This window comes from Lotus japonicus, chromosome 3 (assembly GCF_012489685.1).
Source record: "Lotus japonicus ecotype B-129 chromosome 3, LjGifu_v1.2".
In the NCBI taxonomy this organism is placed as follows: Eukaryota; Viridiplantae; Streptophyta; class Magnoliopsida; order Fabales; family Fabaceae; genus Lotus; species Lotus japonicus.
Window position 1 is genome coordinate 77480384 of NC_080043.1, and position 18347 is coordinate 77498730.

The 18347-nt window shown below is 38.6% G+C and overlaps 1 protein-coding gene across 1 annotated transcript in view; it reads left to right on the plus strand.

Annotated features, from left to right (window-relative positions):
- LOC130746095 (nuclear pore complex protein NUP205) overlaps window positions 1-18347 on the plus strand; it is a 44924-nt gene that overhangs the window by 22419 nt on the left and 4158 nt on the right. Inside the window, exons 24-41 of the mRNA XM_057598613.1 lie at window positions 9-90; window positions 198-284; window positions 385-462; window positions 1255-1458; window positions 2425-2517; window positions 2671-2781; window positions 2902-3072; window positions 3144-3199; window positions 3310-3382; window positions 3512-3702; window positions 3795-3921; window positions 4021-4098; window positions 4911-5075; window positions 6688-6852; window positions 6932-7069; window positions 12186-12329; window positions 17956-18084; window positions 18182-18277. Coding sequence (XP_057454596.1) covers window positions 9-90; window positions 198-284; window positions 385-462; window positions 1255-1458; window positions 2425-2517; window positions 2671-2781; window positions 2902-3072; window positions 3144-3199; window positions 3310-3382; window positions 3512-3702; window positions 3795-3921; window positions 4021-4098; window positions 4911-5075; window positions 6688-6852; window positions 6932-7069; window positions 12186-12329; window positions 17956-18084; window positions 18182-18277 — 2188 coding nt within the window. The remainder of the gene's footprint in view (window positions 1-8; window positions 91-197; window positions 285-384; window positions 463-1254; window positions 1459-2424; window positions 2518-2670; window positions 2782-2901; window positions 3073-3143; window positions 3200-3309; window positions 3383-3511; window positions 3703-3794; window positions 3922-4020; window positions 4099-4910; window positions 5076-6687; window positions 6853-6931; window positions 7070-12185; window positions 12330-17955; window positions 18085-18181; window positions 18278-18347) is intronic.

Sequence of the window (18347 nt, forward strand, 5' to 3'; positions counted from 1 at the left end):
ATTTGCAGTTGCATGAAGGTTGTTCTTGATATCCTGGAGAAGCTTTCGAAGCCTGATGTAAATGCGTTACTTCATGAATTTGGTTTTCAGGTAAGCTGTATAACATATCTAACACCAGGAAGAGAGTTAGGCTTTCTGCATTTCACCCCTATATTATGTACTTATTCTAAGAGAATCTTGACTTTTTCTTGATGCAGCTCTTTTATGAACTGTGCGTAGATCCACTAACATGTTTTCCTACAATGGATTTGTTGTCAAATAAAAAATACCAATTCTTTGTCAAGGTAAAAACAGTTTTGATATATTTGAGCAAATTTGTTTATGGTTATTCATAATTATCCTTGACAGATATATGTCTGAAACTTTTTGCTGTGCTAAATGCAGCACCTTGATACAATTGGTATTGCTCCACTTCCGAAAAGGAATAGCAACCAGCCACTTCGTATCAGTTCCCTTCACCAGGTTTTATTTCCCTACTTACCCCTTCCATATCGTTTATGATGTTAGTAAAAACTGTTACAATCCCAAAGAAAAGAAATTGAGAATTAATAGTAACTAAAATCTTCTAAGGGTTCCTCCTTCAACCCTTGCATTTAAACTTCCTAAATTTCCAAATGACTCCTTGCATCATAATTTTCCCTATTTATCCACGCAAGTAATCCTTTCTAATGACTTAACTTGTGGACCGACTTATTGCTAGTGCTATTCAAAATATAGGTCAAACTGAGGCGTTGAACTTATAGTAAGCCAACCTTACCCCACTCACTTTATCTTCCTTACACTTATCTGTGTTTTTTTATATCCGTCATGGCAGAATCTCATGGTAGGTTTTTGACTCTCCTCCATTGCCGGTATCCCGCCATAATCCACCACCCGCCTCCATTTTTGGTTAAATATGGTGGGTTTTTGGTTCTCCCCCATCCGCCATTAACAACTGACAAAACTGACTTGGATACAGATATGATATTGGTATAAATATGGGTATGGCAACAATATTTTCCAAATACAAGTATGCAGATAGTAGAAAATAAAAACATGTAGATGTGCTTTTGTTAGATTAGTTGGGCTGGTAACTGGTAAGGTTCAAATAACCACTTTGTCTTAGAAGCTCTGATATTGTGTGTCGAACCAATGTTACCAAAAGCTTAAACTATAATGTAAAGACATATGAATGACTTTCTAATGTATTTCTAACGCGTTTGATCTATGCTTGATTTGACGTGGTTGTTTTGTTTCCCTGCTTGCATTTCTCAGAGAGCATGGATCTTAAAACTTTTAGCTGTTGAACTACATGCTGGTGATGTGAGTAGCTCCAAACATAGAGAAGCATGTCAGACAATCCTTTCCCATCTTTATGGGCAAGGTATCACTGAAATTGGTGGAGGCCAGGCCATTTCTCAATTTTCACTTCAAGGTGCTTCTGAAAATGCTGCTATTAGAACTGTTAGTAAGAGTAAGGTATTGATAGTCATTAAATGGTGCATGGTTCCTTTGCTTTTGTGGACTTTTCAAATGGATATGTTGGATTTTATAATGCTTACTATTTGCTGAATATATTGCTGTCAATTTTGGATTCTGTTGCTAAAATTACTAATGCGTGCATATCTTTTATTTTTATTTTGTGCAACAAATTCGTTGCCATTATATAGAAATTAGTTGGTAAACTACTACAAATCTAAATTACTTCATTGCTTGATTGATTTTGTTATGGGTGATACTGATAGTCATACACTTATATAACTTGATGGCTGAAATAAGTGGGAAGCAAGAAAGTGGTGACAAGCTTAGGAGTTAGGAAGCACATGTTTTCTTTTAAATAGAAGTAAATTAAAGAGTATGAAATGCAAGCTAAGGACGAGTTCGCTAATTCTAGCTTAGAGGTGAAAATAGGGGACCATACCATACAACAAGTCACTCTTCATTTGTATGTTACTGCATAGCTAATACGACCTGTGATATTCTATGAGACTGAATGGGGGGTGGTAAAGAACTAATAAAATTGAGCTCAATATAGTAAATATAATGATGGATGAGTTAACGCACGCGAGAAAGTTGGGTAAGACATATTGTGGAAAAGATTGTGGAATCACACCTTGATGATTTGACCATGAATGTAGAGACCTGTAAAAACTAAATTAAGTAGAGTAGATTACAAATGAAGGGTGGTCCAATGGATAGAGGTAAAGGTAGATCTTGAAAAGTGTACCATTGATCAAATGTAAATATTATTTAGTTTTTTGTCATCTAGGCATTATTTGATACGTGGCTGACCCTACCTAGTTGGAAAGAGCTTTTGTTGTTGTATCATTAATTCTAGAAGTTACCACCATCACAACCATAACTGCTTCCATATTCCCTTATATTTATCTTGTTGCTTGTGCTTTGTTTCGTATCCTCTTCCATCGTATATTCTTTGAAATTCAGGTTTTGGAGTTGCTTGAAATCATCCAGTTTAGATGTCCAGATTCCACTACTAAGCTCTCAAATGTTGTGGCTGGTATGAAGTATGACTTGCTGGTAAGATCTATATTTCCTTCCTTGTCCGTTTTTTAAAAGTGAAATTATAAAAGTGGCCTTTTTTTAAGTATGGCATGCTTGTTGTAGATAATGTTTTTGTTGTTCTCTGTTTTCATCTTTTTCTTACCTCCTTTTGGTTGGACATATTTGTAGCCAGAAGATATACTAGGCAATCCTGGAAATTCTGGAAATGGTGTTTACTATTATTCTGAGAGAGGTGACCGGCTAATTGACCTCGCTTCCTTCCACGACAAACTCTGGCTGGTTGGTTCACTAACTTAAGTTATTATTTATTATCTTCATTTCTATGATTATAGTTTTGTGATTCTTATTTCCTTCTTTAGTTTTAATATATTTGAAGATTTTTTGAACTTTCATTTTTAGAAATATAATTCTGCATATCAACATGGGAGTAACCTTGGTAGTGATATTGAGCTAAATGACGTTCGTGAGACAATTCAGCAATTGCTGAGATGGGGATGGAAATACAATAAAAATCTTGAGGAACAAGCTGCACAACTACATATGTTGACTGCCTGGTCTCAAATTGTTGAGGTGCAGATCTTTCTTTCCATACACTTATGGTTTAATGGATTGTATTCTCTAACTTTTACTACTTTGAAAAGGTATCTGCATCTAGAAGATTAACAATGCTTGAAGATCGATCTGAAATTCTCTTTCAGTAAGTTGCAACACGCCATGAGTGAAAAAATAACATAGTTGCTTACTGTTACTGTGGCTCTTCTCATTCTTGTGTGCTCTTTTGTAATGTTTGCATAATTGTGTTGGCAGAGTCCTTGATGCATCTCTTAGTGCTTCTGCTTCTCCAGATTGTTCATTGAAGATGGCATTCATACTGTCACAGGTAAAATTCTAAATATTTTTGTATCTTCTAGAATTGTTGCTGTAGTCTTCAACTATACAACTTATTTTGTTTTATATGCAATCTTTCTAGTTATCATGATTTATTTAAACATATATGATGTTTCTTCAGGTAGCTTTGACATGCATGGCTAAATTGCGAGATGAAAGGTTTATGTTTCCTGGAAGTCTAAGTTCTGACAATATCACATGCATTGATCTCATCGTGGTGAAGCAATTGTCAAATGGTGCATGTTTGACGATATTATTTAAGCTTATAATGGCAATCCTGAGAAGCGAATCCTCAGAAGCTCTTAGGAGGCGGTATGTTACTAGCTCAGCTCAGTAACTGATTCTGGTTGTATTTTTGTATACTGTTTTGACCGGCAAACTTACTTTTGTATGTCTTTATGCAGTCAATATGCCTTGCTTCTTAGCTATTTCCAATATTGTCTAAATGTGGTTGATCCGGATGTTCCAACCTCAGTTCTTCAATTCTTGCTGCTCAATGAACAAGATAGCGAACATATTGATCTCCCAAAGGTATAGTCATTTCTTGCCTCTTGAACTTTATGCAAATAACATATTTTATTCTGGTAATATATTGTCATTATCATTGATTTTTTTCTCCATTTCCTCCAGATTGACAATGAACAGGCAGAATTGGCTCGGGCAAATTTTTCTACTTTGAGGAAAGAGGCTCAGAGCATCTTAGATTTGGTAATTTGGTACTCTCTATGTTTTCTTATATGGATTACTAGTGAGCGTGCATTTTTATTTCATGTGCTTACGGCTTATCTCATGCAAGTTTAATATGAATAGAAAAGGGAGTCCTGCATCTGAGCCTTGAAAAAATATATTGTTTTCTATTAGGTATCAGAAAAAATAGCATGAACAGAGTAGATTCCGGGCCAGTATCGAAGATGATAGCTGTGTCTGGATGTGGTAAATGGGAAAAAAAGAGAATACAGAGTCTCTCCAAGAAGTCCCAGTCAATCCTAGCCTACCTCCTCTGCAATATCACCTTAGCCTTATACCCATTATGGCCAAATCCTCTTTCACTACCCCGCCCCTCCTAAGTGCTATATTAGCAGATATGTAGTGGGTAACCTATCATTTCCTGATCAGTATCTGCCTTTTAACATTTTGTAATTATTGATTTGGTTGGTAGGTGGTCGGGAAGGATGAAGCATGGGAATTGTAAAAATTGTTGACTGTTGTGTTAGTACTGGTCAGAATAGCTGTGGCATACATTTGATCTGCTGCATGGTTCTGCTTAAATTGACATAAAAAATAAATAAGGCTGATGTTTTTATTTGCCTTGCCATGAAGGGTCTGGTTAAATTGAGTTAATAGTCTAGTCTTTAATTAGAATACAACCTTATTATGTGTTTGTTGCTTCCATATTCTATCAATGCCATGCTTTGTTTTTTTTTCATTAATTTTCCGGTTCTCTTTTTATTTTGAACTTATTTGTTCTGTGAACATTGTTAAGTCAATTTCTTAAGGTTTACATTGGTTCATAATTGTAGGTCGTAAAGGATGCAACCCATGGCAGTGAACCTGGAAAGACAATAGCACTCTATGTTCTTGATGGATTGATTTGTATAGATCATGAGCGATATTTCTTGAGCCAACTTCAAAGCAGGGGATTTTTAAGGTCTTGCTTTACAGCCATAAGCAGTGTTTCCAATCAGGTGTTTGTTCTGGCCACCATAAATTGTTGCTTCTATTTCGAAATAATCTTGTAGTTTTTGGTTTTACAGTTGTGGACCTTTCCTTCGATTACACAAAGGACCTAGATCCATTTATTGGAGACCACTCATATATGGGCCACTTGTAGATGTTTATTCATGCAAATTCCACACTCCATATGTCCATCCCTGGATGTGATGGGGTGTGTTACGAAGTCTCCCACTACAAACAAGTCTTTATATAACAGGGTAGAGCAATGCTGCTAGTTTTTGGGGCAGAGTTAGGCCTAACGAAATTCTAATAATCAATTAACTAGTACTATGTTAGAGATAGCCAGGTTTCAATATAAAGTGCACAAGAGAAATCATTCAATTGATGAAAAGATAAAAAGATAATATATTTTGAATATTAGAATATGAATACTCAATATATATTCTACCATAAGTTTCCTCGAGTACAAGAGAAGTTACAGGAATTAAAGAGTCAATGGTTGAAATATCATTTACCTGAATGCTGAACTCACATGATTCTTCCTTACTGAATCCTTAGTGGTCCCTCTTCAATCATAAGCGTTCTTCCGAAACCCAATTTATCTTACAGTCTGGCTTTTGTTAGCTTTAGAGTCAATGTCCTAGATGTGGTTTTTTCCTGGCTCTTGCTGGCTTTAAGTTTCATGATTTGTTTCCATATTTAATTAGGATTTGGAGCCTAGTATTATTATAATGAGGACTAGTTTTTTTCTCCTTTGTAACCCAGCCTTTACATCAACATCAATATAATCTTATTATTTTCTGATGAATAATACATAGGATGTTATCAAGCATATACAAGCTGTATCTACTCTATCGTATTTAAGGAGTTACAAGAAAATGATATCTGCTTAGAAGTCCCACATTGACTTGAGATATGGCCAAATTAGTCCCCTTATAAAAGTTAGAACAACCCTCACCCCTAAGCTAACTTTTTGGGTAGAGTTTAGCCTAACTTAAATTCTTAAATGGTATCATAGCCTATCCTAGATATGTTTTTTTGGAAAGCTACCCATTTATGAGCCACCTGCAGATGTTCATTCCTGCAATTTGCACACTCTAGATATCCAACCCTGGGCGTGACGGGGTGTGGTGAGAACTGAGAAGTCCACATTGACTAGAGATATCACCGAATTAGTTCTTATAAAAGGTAGAGCAACCCTCACCCCTAAGCTAGCTTTTGGGCTATAGTTAGGCCTAACTCGTATTCCAAGAATATCAAATAAATTATGTACAAATCAAGTTGTTTTTATCGTAGGAAGTTTTGGAAAAAAAAAATATAAAAAAAATAGAGTCCACTTCTAATATTTATGGCATATTTCTGCTGCGTAAGAGCTTTAAACAAGTAGGCTGCAGTATCAAACTTGGGTACCAGTTCTATAAAAAGGTTAAGTTGACAATCAAGGGTCTGTAATATGTATCAAATATGTACTACATCTCAGACTAATTTCCTTGGATTTTTCATGATTTTTAAGGGTCTCATGTTTCTTACAAAAATTAATCACGTTCTTGATGTTGATATTATGAAATATTTTTATCCCATGGTTATGATGATACTGATTTAATTATTTCTTTGGTCTCAAAGGACGGTGGTCTTTCACTGGACTCATTGCAGAGGGCATGTACCTTCGAGGCAGAACTTGCTTTACTGCTAAGAATCAGTCACAAATATGGGAAATCTGGAGCTCAAGTACTGTTCTCCATGGGCATATTTGAGCATCTTGCATCCGGCAGGGCAATTAATTTACAGGTGAGTGAGCATTTTCCTCATTACTGCCACATCTCCTTTTGATTTTAGCTATCCTTCGCTGAAGCTAAATGATCTACAGGGAGGCTTAAGGTGGGTTGAGACAAGACTTAGAAGAGATGTGGCGGTGGATGTAGATAGACAGCGAATGATTATCACTCCAGCCTTGAGATTAGTCTTTTCATTAACTTCCTTGGTTGATACAACAGATTTTTTGGAGGTTGGCTTTTGTGTTTATTAGAGTATATAGGTGATATGAAAATATTGGTTATGCTTAGTGTGTGTGTGCCAGCTGGAATGCCAGCTGGACACAGTTGTTAATTCTGTTTTGAACAGCTGTCAATTCTGTTAGAGGAACAGCTGTCAATTCTGTTAGAGGTTGTTACCATTCAGTTAGAGTTAGCTTAGCTGTTAGTTTAGCTTGTAGAGCAAGCTTCTTCAATCCTATATAAGGATTCAATCCTCATTGTATCGGTTAACAATTCATAGTGAATATTTCATATGCAAATCTTTTTCTCTTTCTCTGGTTTTCCTATTATGGTATCAAGAGCCTAAGATCCATGGCTATGGATGCTTCATCTCCTTCCTTACCTTCTTCTTCTTCTTCTACAAACACTCTCTCTCAAGCGTTTTCTCACAAATTGAGCATCAAGCTCGATGACTCCAATTTCTATTCATGGAAACAACAAGTGGAAGGGGTCATCAGATCACACAAGCTTCAGAAATTTGTGCAAGATCCACCTCTGATTCCTGAGAAGTTCTTGACTGATGCAGATAGGATCACAGAGAATGTGAATCCTGCATTCTCAGATTGGGAGCAACAAGATTCACTCCTCTTCACATGGCTTCTCTCTACTCTTTCACCTTCAATTCTTCCAAATGTGATTCAATGTGTGCACTCCTGGCAGATTTGGGAAGAAATTCACTCATTCTTCAATGCAAAATCACGTGCTCAGTCAACACAGTTGAGGAATGAACTGAAGAACATCACAAAAGGTACAAAAACTGCTTCTGAGTTTCTGCAAAGAATCAAGACAATTGTGAATACTCTTGCTTCAATTGGAGAACCTGTCACCTTTCGTGATCATCTAGAAGCGATTTTCGATGGTCTCTCAGAAGAATACAGTGCTTTGATGACTGTTATCTACAATCAAACCACCTATTACACAATCTCTGAAGTGGAAGCCATGGTGATCTCTCATGAAGCGCGGTTTGACAGGATGCAGAAGAAGCAACTCGCAGAAACCACTCCTTCGGTGTTTCTGACGCAAGCGACAGCGCCGTCTGCGTCTTCTACAACACCGGCGCCGCCGCCACAAGCTTTGTGGACTCAGCCTGCTCCGGCGCCGCCGCCACCAGCGACGCAACCTCCAGCGACAGCTGTCGCTCCTTTCCAGCCAGTCGATGCTGCTGTTGACTCTGGTTATGGGAATCGCGATGATCAAAATCGCAATTCTGGAAACTATGGCAGAGGACGCGGGCGCGGAAGAGGACGCAATGTCCAGTGCACTTACTGCAACAAATGGGGCCATGATGCAGCTTCTTGTTGGTCGCGTCCCTCAGGAGTTAGTCCTCATGCTAATTCCAGTACCAATTCTGGTCAATCTGGGAATTTTGGTCAGAATTACCCTGCTCCTGGTGTCAATTTAGGGTTTCCTTCAATGCAATTTGGGGGTTTTCCCTCTATGGCCAATTTTGGGTTTTCTCCTTATGCTTCGTGTAATTCAGTGTTTCCTCAGTATGGTTCAGGTGCTATTCAACCTTCTGGCATGCCTCAATGGCCTCCTTGGTGTATTCCACAAATGCCTTATCCACAAGCTGCTGGAATGCAATTTGCTCGTCCTTGGACTCCTCAGGGTCAGTTCTCAGCACCTTCTGCTCCATCACCTCAATTTCCTAGGCCACCACAGCAACAAGTCTCTACTGGAATGCTTCCTCAGGCCATGTTAGCTACTGTTCCTACACAGAATTCATCACAGATAGCTTGGTGCCCTGACTCTGGAGCCACTCACCATGTGACTAACAATCCAGGCATTTTTGTGGATCATATTCCATCACCAACACAGGATCAGCTTCTGGTGGGAAATGGTCAAGGACTGCCAATCCAGTCTATAGGTTCAGCCACTCTTCCTTCTTCTTTTAATCCTACAGCTAGTTTAATTCTTAAAAAGCTTCTTCTTGTGCCTTCTATAACTAAAAATCTTGTTAGTGTTAGTCGTTTTGCTCGTGATAATAATGTTTTCTTCACTTTTCATGCCAATCATTGTTGTGTTCGTCATCAGGACACTTATGAGCTTCTTCTCACTGGTGCTGTTGGAGATGATGGTCTATACTACTTTGATGGACCACTCACCAAAGCTAGCTCACAACCTGCTGTCAATGTTTCTTCTCTGTCCTCTTTACATTCTCAGTCTTTGTCAAGGTCTTCACAGGCTTGCTTAGCTTCCAAGTCTGCAGCAAATAAAGCAACTTCTGCTATTAGTTTGCATTCTGCTTCTGTTTCTCCTGTTGTTTCTAGTATAACTCAGTGCAATAATGATGTGCATTCTGTTCCTGTTTCATCTACTGTTTCTGGTTCAGCACATTGTAATAGTGGTAGTAGCATTTCTCTTTATGATTTGTGGCATTCAAGATTAGGTCATCCTCATCATGATGTACTTAAACATACTCTTTCTTTGTGTAATGTTTCTGTTCCAAATAATAAAAGTGTGTTTTCCTTTTGCAAGGCTTGTTGTCTGAGTAAACTTCATAGACTACCTTCTTCTCCTTCTACTGCAGTTTACAATACTCCTTTTGAACTTGTCTTTGCTGATTTGTGGGGACCAGCCTCTCTGGAATCCTCTTGTGGGTTTTTATATTTTCTAACATGTGTTGATGCATGTACTAGATATACTTGGATATTTCCCTTGAAGAGAAAATCAGACACTTGTGCTACTTTTATCAATTTTCAAGCTATGGTTGAGTTGCAGTTTGGTCACAAACTTAAGAGTGTCCAAACTGATGGGGGAGGGGAATTTAAACCCTTATCCTCTCATTTTCAGAAGTTGGGAATTATTCATAGACTTACCTGCCCACATACTCACCATCAAAATGGGAGTGTAGAGAGAAAACATAGGCATATAGTTGAAACTGGTTTAGCTTTGTTGTCTCATGCCTCAATGCCTTTGCATTTCTGGGATCATGCTTTTCTTGCTGCCACTTATCTCATAAATAGAATGTCTACAACAACTTTACAAGGTGCAAGTCCTTACTTCAAATTGTATGGTCAACATCCTGATTTTAAGAGTCTAAAGGTCTTTGGGTCAGCTTGCTTTCCTTTTCTTAGACCTTATAATTCTACTAAATTGTCTTTGCATTCCAAAGAGTGTGTGTTTATAGGGTACTCAATTAATCACAAAGGATACAAGTGTTTGGATCAATCTGGTAGAATTTATATCTCTAAAGATGTTCTTTTTCATGAACATCGCTTTGAAAATATTGGTTATGCTTAGTGTGTGTGTGCCAGCTGGAATGCCAGCTGGACACAGTTGTTAATTCTGTTTTGAACAGCTGTCAATTCTGTTAGAGGAACAGCTGTCAATTCTGTTAGAGGTTGTTACCATTCAGTTAGAGTTAGCTTAGCTGTTAGTTTAGCTTGTAGAGCAAGCTTCTTCAATCCTATATAAGGATTCAATCCTCATTGTATCGGTTAACAATTCATAGTGAATATTTCATATGCAAATCTTTTTCTCTTTCTCTGGTTTTCCTATTAGTGTTCCTTATACAATTTTTTAAAGTCTGCTCCATGAATTTTTTTGGTTCCCCTGCTAGCAAATCACGCTAGTAGATATACATATTTGGTTTGATGGTTATTTAATTCTGATCCATTTATTTTACAGTATACTTGTTTTAACTGTTGTAGCTATACAGGACTTGTATGTCTCCCCTTGGCATTAGAAACTGGGGGCAAATAACATAGGGCATTAATTTTCTCACCACCCCTTTTGATATTCATACCATCCCCTTCCGCACTTTCAATTTGCGGAATGTATTATTTGTGTTCCGCACTTACAAGTGTGATGTTTAATTGGTTCCCGCACACATAAGCTTGGTAAATTTGGGTGGTGAGAGAATGTGTGAGGATGGTTCAAAAATCAATGCCCAAGAACATATTTCTTAGCTTGTAGTCTACATGGTGTTTTTGTTGTTTCCAACAGCTTATTTTTGTCTTGGAGGAACATCATGCTATTGTGAGAAACTGTTCATCAGCCTTTATAATGGCAACTTAATAGTAGTAGCACTATCAGTTCTTGAACTTCCTGTTTATTTTATTTTATTTCTTGTATTTTTTTTTCCCTTGCCAACATAGAAAGAGCTGACCCAATTTTTGTTGCATTCACGAAATTTTTGATATACTTTCTATTGGCTTAAATATACTTTCAATCCCTCTGTTATAGCTGATGTATGATTTTGGTCACCCAATTTTTTTGTAGCAAAATTAATCCCTGATTCTAATTGTTACAATTAAGTCCCTCCATTTTCCTTCTATTTGGAACTCTTAAATTCTCGTTTTCTACTTAGAGCATCTCCAATGCAAGATTGCTAGTTGGGTTGCTTAAACACTATTCTGGTGGACCCAAACAACCACATAGGATTTAAGCAACCCAAACAGAATTCGCTCCAACCATGGTTGCTTATTTTACTTTTGTTTGGGTCCCACTATACCTCATATTTATATTATTTCAAAGTCATGACAATTCAAGTTAATGAATGAAAGAGAAAATATAATTTTTTAATCAAAAAGCAAGAAGAAAGAGAATAAGCAACCGTTGCTTAAATTTAAGCAACCCAACTGCCATGTCATGTTGCTCCAATGGTGCTCCAAAATGAGCAACGTTGCTTAAGTGTGGCAACTGGTTTAAGCAACCCCCATTGGAGGTGCTCTTAAAACCTTGCTGTTGAGCTTGAGCCTAATTAAATAATTTTAGAACTTTTTCTGCTTAGAACTCAGTGAAAGATAACCTTTCACCCAATCTAAAAGCCCTGAAGTTTCCAACTTTTCTGACTTATTCCTCATATCTAGTAAAATCCTTCAAATTGTCTAATTTGCAGTATATCTTTTACTTCTAAACATTTATAATTATTTATATCCCAAATCAATCATAACCCCTAGATATTTGGATAGAAAATGAGTTTTCAAGTGCTTTCTGTAGAAGAAAATGAATTGTCAGATTTGCTTAATTTTAAAAACAAACAGACTTGATTGTCTCGAAAAAACTTGGGTGACCAAAATCACACAATCCAAACTAGACGGACAAAAATGAAACTAAGCCTTTTTGCTTTTGTTTGTAATATAGGTGAAGAACAAAATTGTCCGCGAAGTAATTGATTTTGTCAAAGGGCATCAATTACTCTTTGATCAAGTTCTTCGGTTAGACATTGTTGAAGCAGATGGGTTACGAATGGAGCAGATCAATCTAGTTGTTGGTATTCTTAGCAAGGTAATGTTCAATTTAGTCATTTCTCTGGATTTAGTAAATGTTGTCTGGATGTGTTATAATAAGAGTGGAGAGAATATCTTGTGAAAGTGTGTTGATCAACTGAGATGAATACTCTTATTAATGTTCTTGTGGTGGAATACTCTACTAATTGACAACTAACATTATTCCTAACTGCATAACTGCTGGAACTGACTCCAACTAAGATAAGATAAAATTAATTACATTGAGCTTGGCAGCTTGCTGCAATGCTCTATAAACTGAGAATAATATAAAGGCTTGGTGAGAGCATCGGCAAGCTTAAGGGCAGCTTGAGGCGAAGTGATATATTTATATTTTTTTCTTCTGTGAACTATAATATAGTCAATTGCTTTGGAACTTCAGCATTTCATGGGTCTGGTTCATCTTCAAGTTTTATTCTGTTTTCCATGTTTGACACAAATTTTATTCTTTTTTCCTATTAGAGATATACTATAGACTAGTTAGTTCTAGTCAACTATCCTGTTAGTTGACTAATAGTTAGCAATTACAATAGTCTTTAGGAAAGACTATATATACCAATTGTATCCAACTGTAATTGTTACCAATTTACATAATAGAATTCAGTTACAACAAACACTCTCTCTCTCTACTCTCTCTCTTTTCTGAGTTTGGTTCATCTTCAACATGGTATCAAGAGCATAGTTTCGATCCATAGCCATGGCTGCCAGTGTTTCTACTACTGAACATTCTCTTTCTAAGTCTCTTTCACACAGTATAAGCATCAAGCTTGATGAGAAAATTTTTCTTTTATGGAAGCAGCAGATCGAAGGTGTGATTCGATCTCACAAGCTTCAACGATTCGTTGTCAATCCTGTGATTCCAGATCGGTTTCTTTCCGATGAAGATTGTGCTTCTGACAATGTCAATCCTGCATACTCTGCTTGGGAACAACAAGATTCTGCGTTGTTCACTTGGTTACTGTCATCGCTTTCTGAGTCTCTGCTTCCGATTGTAATCAATTGCAGTCATTCGTATCAGGTTTGGGATGAGATTATTGATTTTCATGAATCGAAAGCACAAGCTCAGTCAACACAGCTTAGATCTGAGCTCAAATCCATCACCAAAGGTTCGTTGTCTACCTCTGAATACTTGCGTAAGATCAAGTCGATTGTCAACACGCTGATTTCGATTGGAGATCCTGTTTCCTTTCGTGATCATCTTGATTTTATTTTCGATGGACTTCCAGAGGATTTCAGTCCTCTGATGACTCTCGTGTTCAATCGTGGAACTCCGTGTTCTATCAATGAAGTTGAATCGATGATCATCAGTCATGAGGCACGACTGGATCGTGTTAAGAAGAAGCACTCGAGTGATTCATTGATTACAGCGAATGTTGCGCAAGCCAGTGTTGGATCCTCAAATCACTCCGCTGCCTCTTCGCCAGCGCAATCTTCTGCGAATTCGTATGATACTCAAAATTCGAATTCTGGTGATTGCTCTAGTGGTGATTACCAAGGGGATTATCGCAGCGGTGGTGATTATCGTGGTGGTCGCGGCGGTGGCCGCAATGGTGGTCGTGGACGCGGTCGTAAAGGACGGGATTCTTCGGTTCAGTGCCAGATTTGCTCGAAATATGGCCATGATGCCTCTATATGCTATCACAGGAATACTTCTGGTTCCTTTTCACCATATGGCACTCCTCAGAATGGTGGTTTTGCACCTCAGTATGGCTTTTCTGGTGCAATGCCTCAGTTTGGGTTTCCTGGATTTGGTGCTATGCCTAGTTATCCTTCAATGGCTGGTTTTCGTTCCATGCCTGGGTTTGGTCTTCCTGGTAGACCTACTGCATCTTCCTGGTATTCTCAGCAGTTTTTCCCTGGTGGCTATGCACCTTCCAGTTCACATCTACAGCAAAGTTTTCAATCTGGTTGGAACTCTCAAAGAGCCCGTCATCCTCCTCAACCATCACACTCTCAAAGACCACCACAGTCTTATCTTGTAGGCCCTATAGCTTCTTCCGATACCAGCTCAGTGTTAGGACCAGCACCTCAGGGATTGCTTGCAGGGTCCAACTCTCTTCAAGGAGCAGGAAACTGGTATCCTGACTCTGGGGCTACTCACCACATTACCAATGACTCTACTCTATTCTCAGACAGCAATTCGGTTGCCAGCAATGACCATGTCCTCATGGGCAATGGTCAAGGTGTGTCTATTCATTCCATTGGCACAGCTAAGCTCAATTCCCCTGTACAACCTCACACTACTTTAACACTTAGAAAACTGCTTTTGGTTCCTACAATCACAAAGAACCTTGTTAGTGTGAGCAAGTTTGCAAAAGATAATGGCGTCTTTTTTGAGTTCTGGCCAACTGACTGTTTTGTGAAATCCCAGGACAATTCTGATTTGCTCCTTCAAGGCAAGCTTGGCAGTGATGGACTTTACAGCTTTGAAGATTTTCAACCTGCTCAAGCTTCCTCTACTGCTGATAAGCATTCTTCTTCTACAACTCCCTTAGTTTCTGTTTCTACTTTACAATCAAATAAAGAGCCAGTGCAACCTGTTAGTCCAGCACCTGCTCCTACTTCTTATGACCTGTGGCACAGTAGGTTTGGGCATCCTCACTATGAGGCACTCAAACATGCCCTCATACAAAGTAGTATAGCTGTTCCATCTAAGCCTACTAATACTGTGTGTGCTGCTTGTTGCCTTGGAAAGTCTCATAGACTTCCTTCACACACTTCTACAACAGTTTATTCCTTTCCTCTTCAGCTAGTGTTTATAGACCTGTGGGGACCAGCTTCTGTTCAATCATCCTGTGGTTATCATTACTTCTTAACATGTGTTGATGCCTATTCTAAGTACACTTGGATTTATCCTCTGAAGGTCAAATCAGAAGCTTACACTGTCTTTACACAGTTTAAAGCAATGGCAGAACTGCAACATGGTCACAAAATTAAAGCTGTGCAGAGTGACTGGGGTGGTGAATTTAGGCCTCTCACTAAATTCTTTGCTGATCATGGTATTAATCATCGAGTTACCTGTCCACATACTCATCATCAAAATGGAACTGTTGAAAGAAAGCATAGACAAATAGTTGAGGTTGGCCTCACTTTGCTTGCTCATGCTAAGCTTCCAATGCAGTACTGGGATCATAGTTTCTTGACTGCTGCTTATCTTATCAACAGAACTCCAACTTCAGTTCTTGCCAATGCTAGTCCTTATAGCAAACTTTACAATCAAACTTATGACTGCAAGTTTCTCAAAGTTTTTGGATGTGCTTGCTATCCTTTCATCAGACCTTATCACAACATCAAGCTGGCATACAGATCTAAAGAATGCATTTTCCTGGGTTATTCCTCAAACCACAAGGGCTATAAGTGCTTGGATAGCACAGGCAGGATTTACATTTCTAAGGATGTTGTGTTCAATGAAGAGAGGTTTCCCTATACAGAGTTGTTTCCTCCTCAGTCTCTGAGTTCTTCTGTGCAGACTCCAATTCCAGCTCACATTCCTCTTTTCCCTGCACCAACACAACAGCAAACTCCTCCTGGCTTTCATCTTGGTAGTCCTGCATCAGAAGCAGCATCTTCCACCAATACACTACCTTCTCAACAAGCTTCTTTACACGGTGATATCCCTGTAGTGGAATCTCCTGCAGTCTCTTCCACTGTGCAAGCACAACTTCCAGCACCTCCAGTCAACACTCATGCTATGACAACAAGGGCAAAATCTGGGATAGTGAAACCACGGCTGTTTCCTACTCTTTTACTTACTCAAGCAGAACCAAAAACTGCTAAGCAAGCTCTGAAAGATCCTAAATGGATGAAGGCCATGCAGCAAGAGTATGATGCTCTTCTCTCTAATCACACTTGGTCTCTAGTTCCTCTTCCGCATGGACGAAAATCCATAGGCTGTAAATGGGTATTTCGGGTCAAAGAGAATGCTGATGGGTCCATTGATAGGTACAAGGCCAGATTGGTGGCCAAAGGCTTTAATCAAAGGCCAGGCATAGATTACAATGAAACTTTCTCTCCGGTTGTCAAGCCTACAACAATTCGAATTGTTCTTACCTTGGCTGTCACTCATGGCTGGCACATCCAGCAACTAGATGTGAATAATGCTTTTCTTAATGGCTTCTTGGATGAGGAAGTGTACATGCAGCAGCCCCCTGGTTTTGAAAGTCAGGACAAGACCTTGGTTTGTAAGTTACAAAGATCTTTGTATGGTCTCAAACAGGCCCCAAGGGCTTGGTTTGAGAGACTCAAGGCTGCCTTACAGAAATATGGATTCAAGTCCAGTAGGTGTGATCCTTCATTGTTCACTTACTCTTCTGGTCATGATAGGGTCTATCTACTTGTATATGTAGATGATATCATTGTTACTGGCTCCTCTATTCCTTTGATTCAGCAGTTGGTTCAGAAGCTTCATCAAGACTTTGCTTTAAAGCAATTGGGTGATCTTGACTACTTCTTAGGCATCCAAGTTCAGAGGTTAAAGGATGGTTCTCTCATTCTTTCTCAGACCAAGTACATTTATGATCTTCTTGAGAGGGCTAACATGGCTGAAGCAAAGGGAATATCAACTCCAATGGTTAGTTCAACTAGATTAACCAAGTATGGGGCCAATTACTTGACGGATCCTACTCTGTACAGGTCCATAGTTGGGGCCTTGCAATATGCAACCCTCACTAGACCTGAGATTAGTTTTTCAGTAAACAAAGTCTGTCAGTTTCTCTCCCAGCCTCTTGAAGAGCACTGGGCAGCAGTGAAGCGAATCCTTAGGTACCTCAAAGGGACTGCTAATCATGGTTTGTTACTGCAGAAGGGTTTTAAGCACAAACCTATGCCTCTCGAGGCCTACTGTGATGCTGATTGGGCATCTGATCCCGATGACAGGAGATCTACTTCTGGTTTTGGCATTTTCTTTGGTCCAAACCTAGTTAGCTGGAGTTCTAAGAAGCAAACTCTTGTTGCTCGCTCCAGCACAGAAGCTGAGTATCGAAGCTTGGCAAATACCACCTCTGAAATTCTCTGGATTCAGTCCTTACTTCAAGAACTGCAGATTCCTTATCACACTCCTCATGTCTACTGTGACAATATGAGTGCTGTGGCTCTTACTCACAATCCTGTCCTCCATGCTAGGACCAAGCATATGGAGTTAGACATCTTTTTTGTTAGAGATAAAGTTCTTAACAAAAGTCTCATTGTCACTCATGTTCCCTCCTTGGATCAGGTTGCTGACATCTTTACCAAAGCCTTATCACCCACAAGATTTGCTGCTTTGGCTTCCAATCTCAAGGTTGTTGACAAGTTCTCCCTTCATCACCCACCTTGAGCTTGCGGGGGTGTATTAGAGATATACTATAGACTAGTTAGTTCTAGTCAACTATCCTGTTAGTTGACTAATAGTTAGCAATTACAATAGTCTTTAGGAAAGACTATATATACCAATTGTATCCAACTGTAATTGTTACCAATTTACATAATAGAATTCAGTTACAACAAACACTCTCTCTCTCTACTCTCTCTCTCTCTACTCTCTCTCTTTTCTGAGTTTGGTTCATCTTCAACATTTCCATGTTTTAATGGTATTTCTTTGTTAACTAGTGTCTGTTTTGATTAATGATTCAATTTTTCATTTGTGATAGGTTTGGCCATATGAAGAAAGCAACGAGTATGGTTTTGTTCAGGGGCTTTTTGGTTTGATGCATGCTCTTTTCTCTCGTGACTCGAGCTCAAAGGTTCCAAGTTTTGCTCAATCAAGAGTGTCTCCTGAGGTGAATATGTGTTTTCTTTAATTCACATTTAAGTTATGGAAAAAAATATCCTGCCATTGCGCATACATGATAATGATCCTTATCTTGTGGTAATCAGAATCAGAGGAATTCAGAACTACAGATATTTAACTTGTGCTTCAGCCTGAGCTCTTACTTATATTTTCTAGTCACAAAGAAATCTCTGAGATTACAGGTATACTGTATATTTAAAGATGGTTGTTTGCAACGTCTTTGAGCTTGATCTTCATGTAGTAGTATTTGCG